This window comes from Tachypleus tridentatus, chromosome 7 (genome assembly GCF_004210375.1).
Source record: "Tachypleus tridentatus isolate NWPU-2018 chromosome 7, ASM421037v1, whole genome shotgun sequence".
Classification (NCBI taxonomy): Eukaryota; Metazoa; Arthropoda; class Merostomata; order Xiphosura; family Limulidae; genus Tachypleus; species Tachypleus tridentatus.
The window spans coordinates 186,364,196-186,377,419 of NC_134831.1; the positions used below are offsets into that span (position 1 = coordinate 186,364,196).

The 13,224-nt window shown below is 31.3% G+C and overlaps 1 protein-coding gene across 1 annotated transcript in view; it reads left to right on the forward strand.

Moving 5' to 3' along the window:
• Positions 1–13,224, forward strand: part of LOC143257501 (BCL2/adenovirus E1B 19 kDa protein-interacting protein 3-like) — a 38,442-nt gene that overhangs the window by 12,869 nt on the left and 12,349 nt on the right. Inside the window, exons 2-4 of the mRNA XM_076516275.1 lie at positions 5,310–5,401; positions 6,682–6,856; positions 13,086–13,155. Of these exons, the coding sequence (XP_076372390.1) occupies positions 5,368–5,401; positions 6,682–6,856; positions 13,086–13,155 (279 nt within the window). The 5' untranslated portion in view covers positions 5,310–5,367. The remainder of the gene's footprint in view (positions 1–5,309; positions 5,402–6,681; positions 6,857–13,085; positions 13,156–13,224) is intronic.

The following is a 13,224-nucleotide window of genomic DNA, read 5'->3' on the forward strand; positions in this document are numbered from 1 at the left end:
AACTCAGTCAATGATTATTTCTTTCATAATGTCTAAAAAGAAATATGAATGATGGCAGTATTTTACTAAATATTGGCTACTTACAATAGTTTTAGAAAGTCATTCAAGAAGGTTAGAAGGAATGGGTGCTAGAATCAGTCTATTAGAAGATATTGGAGTATGTGACGATGTGGAATTAAGATAAATGTATGTGGAAATATACGTACATAAAAAATATGCTTCTACTAAAGCCTTATCTATAAGTCTTTGGAAGATACATGTTTAATTCCAAAAGGCATCACTTTAATTTGATAAAGTTCATTATCAGTTATGCAAGCAACTTTATGTCGATTTTCCATCTTAACAGGTATCTGTTAATATCTACTTGATGAGTCTAAGATGGTGGTGCATCCCTTTTAGTCTTTTACTGCTAAAAACTAGGCATGGCTAGTGCAGGTAGCCATCTTGTAGCTTTGCGCGAACTTCAAGGCAAATTAACCTGACTTCCCAACGACAACTGTTAGATAGTGAGACCAGCTAATAACAGAAGATTCGCTTAAAAAATAAGTACCTGAACCTGATATCCTATGTCTTACTTATGTAAACTACATAAATATCTTATTAAAAAGCTTAAATTTAATAACTCTTCAGAAGTATTAGATAGTTAGATCCACTAATAACAGAAGATTAGCTCAGGAAATAATGATAGTACCTGAATCTGATAACTTGGCTATGTTTCCCTTGTGTAAACTACGTAAGTCCTTTTAAAAAAAATGCATTTTATAAATTTCTACAAGCAGTAAATAGCTTGATCTGCTAATAATAGTAGGGTCTGAGAGGAAATTGTGGATTGTAATTAGATCTACAAATTCCCTTTCATTGGGATAGGCTTCTTTAGGACTAAGCAGGAAAATATTTACTCGAAGAGCTCCAGATAGAATTAAACCAAAAAAAAAACAAAAAAAACCAACAATCCTGAATTCAACAGTTAAATTTGGTTCATTTGCCCACTCGACAGTATCACCACACGACCTTTGCTCCCTCAAAGAGTTGACGCTATAACATAAAGACAGCATCATATTGGCTAGCACAATATATTAAAGTAATCAATTCTTTCCACTCGTACGCTGTATGTTAATACAATATACTCTTGGGCAGAATGGGCATTATCTCTTACGGAGAACAAAGAAACAAAACAACTGGAATAAAACAATCTCAATATCTTTCTAGACCACATGTTTAAACTCCATACAATCTAAGTAAACGAATTATTTTAAAACTTCCCATATTACCAATGCAGATAGAAAACATATCACATCCATGTGTATAGCACCATCGGTTTCTAGTTTCACATCTTTCAAAATTGTTATAGTGTTTTTTGTAAAGCATAAAGCTACTCTATGGGTTACTTGTTCTCTTCTCGCCAGGGGTTTCGAAACCAGATTTTTAGCAATATAACCCTTAAGAGTTATCGCTGGTCCATCAAGGGAGTTTACAATGTAAAATATACACTCTGATATATATATATATATATATATATATATCATGCATATGTCCTAGAGATCGTTCGCATTTTTTACTCTTTTTCACGAGTGAACCTAATGTACATTGAGAACTGGGAGGAACTCGTAGTAAACTATAAGATAATGTCAAAAGGACATCGTTTAACATCAACAAATAGAATGTAAGAATACTACTGACCAGTAAAACCTCCTGAGAATTTTGTGGAGTTAGACATTAGTTTTCTGTCTTCCAGTGTCCATATTTGATATATATGAATAAATATTTGTGCAACTTAAACAGACATGAAATAAGCTCTGTTTATGTTTATGTTTAAAGGATAATCTCGGTTACAATTAAACCCCACGTATTTTTCCGATTGTAGATGGAAAAGGTACCTTAAATATATTCTCAACAGATTAACATGACTTTACAATACGGCAAAGTATGTCCTTTATAAGAATATCTGCTTAATTCTGGGAATGTGTGTAAAAAGTCACAACCAAAAGTGTGAATTTCTTGTTCTCTCTTCTGCTTCCATTTTATTACGTGATAACTGAAAAAACTAAAACAATGGTGTTAACCAGTTTCATTGAGGCTACACAGCTTTATACGAAGTATCCACTTTTATAAGTATTGTTAAGTAGCAGTAATCCAAAAAATCATAAAACTAGTGCAAACAATGTTATCATTACCTCTTAAAATCAGCTTTCTTACGGAAATGTGGTGTTCCTACAGAAAGCTTAAATACGGGGTGAGATGGGAATTACCAGCCAATAATAGATAAATAATAAATATTACATTTGAAGTATACTTTTACTACCTTCCTAATCACTCTTATATTGGAATTACAACAATGAATAAACAAGTGAAAACTTTTCAAGAAGGCAGTGTATGTAGGTATGGCTAATACGAATCCTTTAAAAATAGTGTAGACAAGATAGCAGCTTGATGTGACCACACGTACATTTATTTATTTTTATGAAAAGTTTATCTGTACTTGTTTTTCTAAAATACTAATCTTCATAATGTGGAAGTCTTTATTACTACAAACAAATATGTTTCAAATGCACGTTGAGGAAAAAAAACGTGATTTTATTTGAGAACAAAGTTTCAAGTGACTGACCTTTTTCACTTTTGATATACTATATACACATAATAGCAGTATAAATCAATCTTGAAGTTCAGTATTTACAGCCCATCGATTTTTTTCGAACTTTCGTTATGTTAATTCTAGGAATAAATGATATTATAACACCAAAGTTAGTTAGTTTTTAATTCAATTGCCTTTTGTGAACGTAATTGTCACTTGATGATGATTCCATTATGTGGGTCGAAACGCTGTTGTTTTTAAAATCAGAACTTGACACTGTAAAAAGGCTCTTATTATATTTTTTACCTAATGAAGCAGTTCAGTAGGTTATTCTCAAAACTTTATTTCATTATACTTCAATGTGCATTACTAAAAGCTAAACCTAACTTTTGTTATTGCTGTTAGTCAAGTTTTGTTTGTTTATTTTAGAGAAAAGCCACATTAGGCTATCTGCTGTGTCCATAGCAGGAATCTAACCTTGGATTTTAGCATTGTAAGTTTATAAACTTACTGTTCTCCCATCAAATGACGTCAATCAAAGTTCGTAATGGAACGATTAAGTGGAAAATGTGAAAGAGGAAAAAATTATATCACAGAAAAAGATAAACAGATACCTTAATATCCATAACGTTTCGGGTCAGGACGATTTTCCTCTTATGATTTAATTTTTTTTTACAAATATAAATAAGGTTACTAACACATCTATGTGGGGTGTAGCTGTATGATTACTACATCAGCTTTTAGTCACCTATTTACCCTTCCACATAAGTTTGTTTGTTTTTGGAATTTCGCACAAAGCACCCACCGCCAACTCTTGGGCTACTCTTTTACCAACGAATAGTGGGATTGACAGTCACATTATAACGCCCCCACGGCTGGGAGGGCGAGCATGTTTGGCACGACTCGGGCGCGAACCCGCGACCCTCAGATTACGAAGCGCACGCCTTAACGCGCTAGGCCATGCCAGGCCTCCACATAAGTATGTTAATAACGTTATTCTTGTCTTAGTTTTCAGCTTAGGTTTTAGGACAAGTAAACTATTAAGCTGCTGTCCTGTGTTTCCTCTTGGCGCTCCGTTCCCCCAATCCCAGTTAATCAATTCAACAGCATTTGGATTCATCGATCCCGCAAAGTCATTGTATTTATAGATCCCAGCCACTCTGTGATTCTGTACTGAGACCGTTTACTTTGCATAGTCGATGGTTATCGTCTTGTTTCTGAGCTTTCAAGACAAGATCGAAATTACCGCCTATCTTCAACATCTGCCTTTTACACAGATGTAACCGGATAATTCAAACTTTTAACGTTTATCATAACAACAACCTTAATAATCTTCACTGTTCACCCAGAAAAGTCAAATTAACCCACACGAGGAACGTTCCATTCCCATAAGAACTGAATCCTTGCCATGTTAAAAGAAGAAAGAAACTGACAAAAATGTATTCTAAAGAAGGCTTGTATGGGTGTTAAACCTTTGATTAAAATTTGATGATGACTTAAAAAGGTCTAAACGTTGTTCTGTAATTTATTTTAATTAAAGTTTTAATAGCCATACAAGCCGTCTTTAAAATACATTTTTATTTTGGGTTTATCGTCATCATGAAACTTACAGGAAAGTTCATTCTTAAAGCGTTGTGAACATTAAAACATACTTTTTTATTATAATTTGGTTTTGTTGTTTAATTAAACTCTTTGCCATTATATTTTGAAGCATTTAATCGTTAACTAATATCATAACATTAAACGTGTGTTTTTTATTTCATTGTATACATTTATTTTATATCGTTTATAAGTGCATGTTCTAGCATAATATGTAAACCAAAGTGACATGATTTGCATGTTGTGTTATTGCCTTCTACAACCTGAAATAATAATTTTCTAAAACAACGTTATCCTAATAATAAACTGGTTTGTAATTTGTTTGTTTGGATTTCGCACAAAGATAATCGAGTGCTATGTGTCCCTAATTTAGTAGGGTAAGGCAGCTCGTCATCACCACCCACCGCCATCCTCTTTTACTACTACTCTTTGACTAACCAATAGTGGAATTAAACGTTACATTATAACGCCCTCACGGATGAAAAGGCGAGCTTGTTTGGGGCGACTGGGACGCGAACCCGCGATCCTCATATTAGGCGTCTCACGCCTTAACACGCTTAGCCATGCCGGGCCTGGTTTGTAATATCAAATATTTTTCTTTAATTGGACATCAACGTTTCGCTTCACAGTGTTCTATTAAAGACAACAAGTTTTGTGTTAAAAGGTCATTCGTTACTAATATCAAAGTGTCTCTTAGACACGATTATGAACCGTAGAAATTAAATAACATTGTTATTATATTTTTTATACTCATCCCGTTAGTCAATTGTTGAGCGAGTGCTACTCCTCACGTAGTCGCTGCATCGTAACAGCAACATGTCTAACCTTGAAAATTTGAAAACTATCGATTTCCGCTACTTGAAAGAACTAGCCGCTATGTGGCGCTACATCTTGTCATCGTAATGTCAAATATAATTAAGTTGTTGCTCAAATCGTATGTTATAGAGCGGTAGCATTAGTAAACAGAATAATATGAGAGAGTGTTAGAATATTTTACTTTGAAATGCTATTTCAGTATTATGAAAATCTGAGTGTACATTAGGGATTTAAGTGCAGATTTTGTTAACAGTATTAAATTTCATTTTACTTTTACGGTTCAGTTTAGAAAAGATCACTGTAAACATCTTGTTCTTTGCAGTTGTAGTTATACAGCGCCTGTCTCAACTCAAATTTCAACTGAATAATTTCTAATCAATATGGAAAGATACAATTCTATGGAAAGCTTACCAGGTTTGTCTATTTTCAAAACTCATAATTTAAAACTAGTTAAATATTATATATTTATAAATTATATTACAATTAGTATTAGGTTATGTATGTAGTCTACTGTTTAAAACAATAAACTAATTATAACAATTTACTCATACAGTATGAGGAAGAGTGATATTGTGGTAATACTAATAGTACTGCTACTACTTATTATTTCATTAGTTACTAAGAAGTTTTAGTCTAAATAAAGCTTTGACATCATTTCATATTGACACAGTAAATTGCAACGAAACTGATTATTAACTTGAACAGTACTAGGCCTGTTAATGTCAATGAGTTAAAATATTGTACTATTAGAGGTTGCCATTGGCTATTAAAATTTTTTTAAAGAAAATAGTAAGTGTTGTACTGTCTTCTGTATTTATATCAGTCCCCACTGCTTCTGTATGTTACATTTCAAATGTAAGAAAAATGTATGTATGTGGTTCTTTTCTGTTTTCATTCATTGAGGGAGGTAAAAGATAAAGACAATTTTTGTGATAAATTGTGTGATGTTTTATAATTTATATATCAATATTGTACAGGTGTATAAAAAATACATAAAGAGAGATATGATTTTGAAAACATAATGGAGGCAATCCTGTTTGTGAATCAAAGTGTGAGGAAATTATCAGTATTTGTTATTGTTAGTTATAACGTGCGCATAAAGTTTTCTCACAACTCTGTAAGCTATCAGGAACAAGAATAGCAGGTAGAAATCAGAAAACATTAATTAAAAAAAAGTGTAATTAATAAGATTGATGTGTAAATTAGAGGAAACATAACTATACTGCTGTGTGTAATAATAAGTAAGGTTTATTATATTTTGTGTATTACTTCAAAAGATGCACATTGTATATAAGGTATTAAAAAGATAATTGATTTATATAATATCTTGCAGATCCAAGTATGTGTGTGTAACTATGAAAACATGTACATTATGAATCTTGTTTAGGGTGAGGGGTATAACCAAGTTTGAAACAATGATATTTGCACTCTCAGATGAACAATCTTGTATTAAAGATGATTGTACTTCAGGATGGTTCATCTTTTGAGTGTTCTAGAAATCTTTCATATATCTAGTATAAATCAGTATATGTACATAAAAATATACGTCGTACCTTAAATGCACTTATCCGTGTTTTGGAAGAAATTCAAAGGAAAGCATGCTTGTAATCCTTATCAAGTTATTTGTGAAATTTATTAGTTTTTTTTTTTTTTTTTTTTTTTTCCTGTTACAAGTAATTCATATTTTCATGTAGAATCTTGGGGAGAACTTAATATGGCAAGCAGAGAAAGTACTCGTACCTGCACCACTCCCGTGTTGCTTGGGGGATCAACAATCAATGGAAACATTGAAAAAATGCTATGGGAAGCTCAGCGTGAGAGTAATCAATCCTCGGCAATAGCAAGCAGAAAATCCTCTCATGGCAGCAGGTGCCCTTTTTTTTGTTCTTCTTATGTAATTATTATTTATGTCAGAGTTTTGTTTACTGATTATACGTTTTATAGACATCACCCAACCATACATTTCTTTATGATGGTGAAAATACTGTTACTATATTTAAAAGGTTCTTAAGGTGTGTTTTTGTTTTTAAACAATGACCCTGTATACAAGTGTACACTAATTTTTTGTTTTGAAAGGAAATTCCTTCTGTATTAAAGAAGTAAAATATAATTTGTGTACATTTGGAACTCATTCAAAGTTTCTTTGAGAACTCGCAGCATTAATATACATTGTATGGAGAGTATAAAAATTATTTTAAATATAAAAATATAGGCTAATAAATGAAAAATTATAATAATTAAACTTGTATTTAATTTAGAAAAGCATCTTTTTTATTAATTAAATCACTTGGTTTATTTTTTAAGGGGAAAATGTTTTTATAATAATATGCTTTCTATTTTGCTGTTTCATTTTTATATTGTTATTCGAAGTGAAAAAAATATTTTTCCATGTAAAAAAAAGAATTGACTTGCTTAGTGCTAGTCACAAGTGTTGTCTAGCATTGTAGCAAATGCCTGCAATTCTTGAAATAAAGAATTTGGCATGTAAGAGATGTATGACCTGTCATGTGACTTGTGATTCCTTGGTATAAAATCTTAGCATGATACTTTTGTTCATATAAAGTTAACTTGCACATTTGTTTTTCAAGATGAACAATATTTATTGATACTCAGAAGTGTCAATAAAAGATATTATTAACTTATTCTAAATGCAAGTAAAATGTGGTTGTAACTTAATGTGCAGTTCAGAACCCACTCTCTAAATGTGTTTTTGTTGTTTTTATCAAGGGAGTCATGTTATGCCATGATGAACAAAAATTGCATTGCCAATTGTTGTATGTACCCTTGTAAAGTTACTTTGCCATCTATATTGATATTTATGGAATTTTAGCATTTACAGTGTACAAATTTTTAATGAGGTATCTTCCAGTGACCTTTTTAAAATTTAATTATACATACTTTCAAAATATCGAGACTTAGGGTTTGTTTATGTTTGTGTGTTTGTGAGTGTGAAAGGTAGTAGAAGGTGAATCTTGTAAACATTTGGTTAGAAACTTTCACGATGTTTGTTTTAATCAATTTTAAAATATTCAGGTTAAAAAAAACAACCCAAGGATGGGACCTTCAAATAGTGGTCTTCTAGTTGCTAGTTGTAAAAAGAGCACAAGGAAAATAACAGTGCTATGACATTCGTCAATATTTTGAAATGCAAAGCATCAATACAGGTGTTGGAAGATATCTGGTCCATCAGTGACAAAGAGACTAAATTTGGTAACACAAAGACAAGGTTTAAAAAAACAGACAGAAAACTAAAGAAACAGCTTCAATGTAGAAAATGGAAGATAAGATTAAAATAGAAAATACATTTGAGAATAATTAAGTGAAATAGATGGAATATTAAAGTTAATATAGATTAGCTTTGATGTGAAAAATTAGATGTAAATATGTAATGTATTTAAAGCAGATTACTGATGATAAGAAAGTATGTTGTGCAACACATTGATAAAGATAGGAAGGAATAGATAAAAGCAACAAGTACATAAACAGGTTTACAGTTCAAATAACAAGATAACATTAGGACATAAGAAATTTATGTAAACAATTAAATGAAGTGGTTTGAATATTATTAAGGGTATTTCTAAGTTTTTACATGTTGAAAGGAAAATGTGTATATATTTAATGAATTAGGAACTCAAAGTTCAAGTAAGAAAAAACAACAAAAAAGCATGAATTTGTTCTAACAATAAATGCAAGATAACAGGAAACTTTTCAGCCTGTTAAAGTCACTTCACGAACACAAATATTTTCACATCAGTATATGTATACGTCATTAACTAATAAAGTCTGATATAATTTAGACTAACAGCATCATCAGTTAAAACCATTTTACAATGAATTTACAATGCTCAGTAAAGTTCTGTTTGTTCAAAGACAATACTGCATTAGATTTTCATAGCTTGAATTTACCCTCCACAGTATTCAAGTTTGATTTCCAGCTTTAATCACTAAAATGGAGTACCAGAATGTGCAACAGTTTTTAACATTTCAGTGAAATCATTGTTACAACCAGTTCTCTGTTCCAGAGACAATAAGTGAGCCATTCTTATTTGCCATCCCTGTACTTTTTCCAATATTTTAATTATTTTTGTGTAATAATTGGATTAAAAGAGTATGCAGCATTCCCAATTAGGTTTTATTAAAACCTTGTACAAGGCTTGGAAAAAAGTTTGTTCTTAATTCTATGCGTCTTCCAAAGAGATCTTGGTTATGTATTCAGTGTTTTTTAAATCATAGCTAAGGCTGTCTGAGGCTTTTACCAGCAGTGATGATAAAGTTGTTTTCATTCTCTGTAACGTCAGTTCTCTTTCACGTAATTTTCTGTATCACAAATGCATTGCTTCACAGTTCCCAGTATGATAACTCATTCTGTAGGCCCTAATCCAACTATTATGTCTGTCAAGTTTCTTTTGAATAAGAGAGACACAATGCTTTCCAGTATCCCGTTATCAGCAGATATAAAGACATGAATACTTAAGCTCTCAAAACAGATTATAAAGGATCATGGAATGTTATGAACCAACATAGTGCACACAAACACTTGTGATAAGATTTACAGTGTTGGTTAGCAATTAATAAGACATGTTTTTCTTGCTGATAAATATCTTCCGATAGGGTTACGTCACTTTATAAAATTTTGATGGGACATGCATGCTTGAAATTTGTCATTTCAAACACTGAGAAAAGACTGCTTATCTTTCTTCTATGTAGTGTATGATTTTAGGGTTCTGTACTTTTGCAATACAAAAGAATGTTATATTTGCTAAACTAGATATACATTTCTTTTTAATAAATAAATTACATGCAATAGTTGAAAGTAAAATAATTTAAAAGCTACCCTCGTGATTAGATTGGTTTTGAATTTTGAAACCTAATAAACCACAGTAAAAAAAATAGAAAGGAAAGATAAAAAAAATCACCCAAAAACATATTGGGTAGCTACGTATATATGTATTTTTTTACTCATTTTAAATTCTATTAATTTCTTCTCTTTTTTTTTTTTTAACACAAGAAAAGACATTAAATGCATGCAATCATGTGCATTGGTGCAGGACTACAGACCAGGTATCAGCTGTACCAGTGCTTTGTCACAGTAACTGTATGACTTTTTAATCATTAATGTGCACTTATAATTTGTTTCTAGGTAAATAGACTTGTAGTAGTGTGTATGAATCAGCATAACAATGTAGGATAAATTACAGGTGTAACCTGCAAGTGTGGGTTTTTGTGCTTATACCTGTGATGAGTGTTAATGCCAGTGAACACCAGTTTTTGTGAATCATGAAGTTCTTGCACATGATTCATACTTTCAATAAATTATGGTAAAATGTGAGCATAAAATTGAATCTCTGAGCATCTACTTTTCAAGTTTTTTTTTCTGCGGGGGAAGGGAAGAAAACAGACAACTATACATTTCACAAAAACTCCATTTATTAACAACTCTTGTTTTACTGATAAAGACTGCATCATGCTGATACCTTTACTGGAGAAATAGTGGTTTGGAATAAATCAGGTTTTTCTAAAAGGTACAATTGTTTTTTTTGTTTTTTTTGTGTTTTTTTTCAGTTCAAATTATTGTATTTATTAGATTGAGCACTCTACATCATTACTAATTAGGGACATGCCATTTTGTTTATGGGGATTAAAAAAAAAAGGAATGTAACATCTAATGCATTTTAGGCCCTCTGTCATTACTTAATATATTGTTCAGTTTACCTGAAACAATTTAAAACTTGGTAAATATCTAGAATAAAATTAGACACATCAGCAGAGTTACAATAGTTTCAACACTTCTGTAGAAAATAAAACTAAGTGTAATTTAACAGATAATAAAATGTTTCTTAATTCTTGTTGTTGGAAGACATTCCACTTTATCAGTTTTGTACCTCAGAACAAGATCAAACTGATTATAGCTTACATGTATCCTGTGCATAACAGGAGCCTGTTAGAGGTAAAATAGTTCTGATTATACCTAATTTACATGTACTTCATAGAACAGGAGATTGTTAGAGGTAAAAATAGTTCTGATTATACCTAATTTACATGCACTTCATAGAACAGGAGATTGTTAGAGGTAAGATAGTCTTGATTACATCTAATTTAGATGCACTTCATAGAACAGGAGATTGTTAGAGGTAAGATAGTCGACATTTTTAGAGGTTTTAAGTTTACGATTGAAATTTGAATAAGACTGAATTGGCTAAATTTAATAATTTAGAGATAAGTAAAGAATTATCTAAAAACAAAGGTTTCTATGAGGAATATGATAGAAAACTGTAGGGTAATGGGATTATGAAATTAATGATTCCTATAATGAAGATCGGTTCAAGTTCTTTATTTTATTGGTTTTTCAGTGTGCAGGTTTGATAGTGTATTCCACAATTTTTGTAATAATTGAAGTCTTTTCTGTTTCATGAGCTGCTTTCAAATAGAAAAAAAATTGAATGTAGCTCTTAATGCTGATTTGAGAAATATTTAAAATTTGGAGAAATTAAATTTTTTTTATTTTGCTAGATTAGGAAAGTTTATCTGAGATTAGATCAAGGTAGTCAAATTATTAAATAATTGCTTATTTATTTATAGTAAAAATAAACTTAATTTAAGAAATTGAAATGTGTTTACATTTTTCCTCTTTGAAAATTATTTCTACAAATTTTAGTTGACCACTCACTACTTATTGTTGTCCATATTTCTACTGTGCTATATGCATCATATTTCTGTATAAAAATGGTTATAAACCTGGTCAGATTCACTGAGAATGAGCATATATGTGTTACCTGACTGTAGGATGAAGCATAACTCATCTGCAAAAAAATCAGTGCTGTACATATACTTGGTTTACTAAATATGTTCTTGAAACCATTAGAGGTGAGCTGTTTTGTGCTTTGCTGTCAGTAGGATGATTTATAACCCATTTTAACTGCTTTACACCACTGTACAGTAGAGTTATCTTGTCACTCAGTCAGTAGACATTAAAATAACACCACATAAGGGATGCTTAACATTGCAATTTGTGCTGTCCTAACATCAGTAAAATATGTGCATGCCATGAATCAGATTAATTATGCACTCTGTTGGCTACAATACAGTATAACATATGCACTTCAAAAGCAAGAAATGGTTGTTACTCTTAGTTTTGGTTTTATTTATATTCTTGATACAGAACATTATTTGAGACCATTAAGAGTATATCTAGTGTGTAGTTTTGCTATGTAAAGTGTATTTTTAAATGTTTGTACACTGATGTGGACATCCAGTTTGTGGGTACAAATATTAGATTCAGTAGGAGAACAGGTACCTTATAATTACAGGAAATCAAATTTTGTAATTGGCATTAACTTCTAATCAGAGCAAGATGTATACTTGCATAATATTCTGTACTGGCTTCTTTGTAAGGTAAATATTTATTTACCTGTGTTTATCACTGCTGATCTGACCTTCCATCATCTGCTTGTATTGTGGATAATGTGCCATTAGCAATTTCACATTCTGTTAATGACACATGGAGAATATTGTTAACAGTTTGCTGTGATTGACTGGCATCCATTATTTACCTCATGACTTCACGTTTGTAAAAGATCCAGATGTACCCTTGGAAATGTTATGGTTCATGGGCCAAGTGGAGCACTTTAAAGTCTGTGATACATTTTTAGGTGACAAAAGAAAGAACATTGTGTGAGACTACTATACACATATTACAAAGTGTATGACTAGTCATTTCCATTTTATGCCATATGACTCATTGTGAGATTTCTGATGTGTGAGAATAAACAAGGGTAAGTGGATGATTGACATTATTTTATCAAGCAGTTCTATGATAGCTGTAATATTATTATTCATTAATTTATGTTGTGCAGTTTGTAGCCATAACACTAAAAGTTGGCATAAATTAAAAAAAAACAACTTGACACTGTTGTAAATTTGATATTTATTACAAAGCACATACGAAAATTATTTGTATAGATTAGGCAGTCAACCTGGTAACTTGCCATAGATTCATTGCAAAATAAGAATTAGAAGACTGTTTCTCATTTTTGAATTATTTTCCTTCAGTTTGAATTGTTTTCTTATATGTCAGGACTTATTTTTATTTTATTTGTAGTCCAAAGAGTCCCTGCAGTCCAGTGAGTGAGCCACCACACACTCCCAATGAACTCTTCTTCATTAATAAAGTAAGGTATCTTATGAATAATTTGTACTTTTGTGAGTGTATGTCTATACAGTTTTCTAATTAATATTAA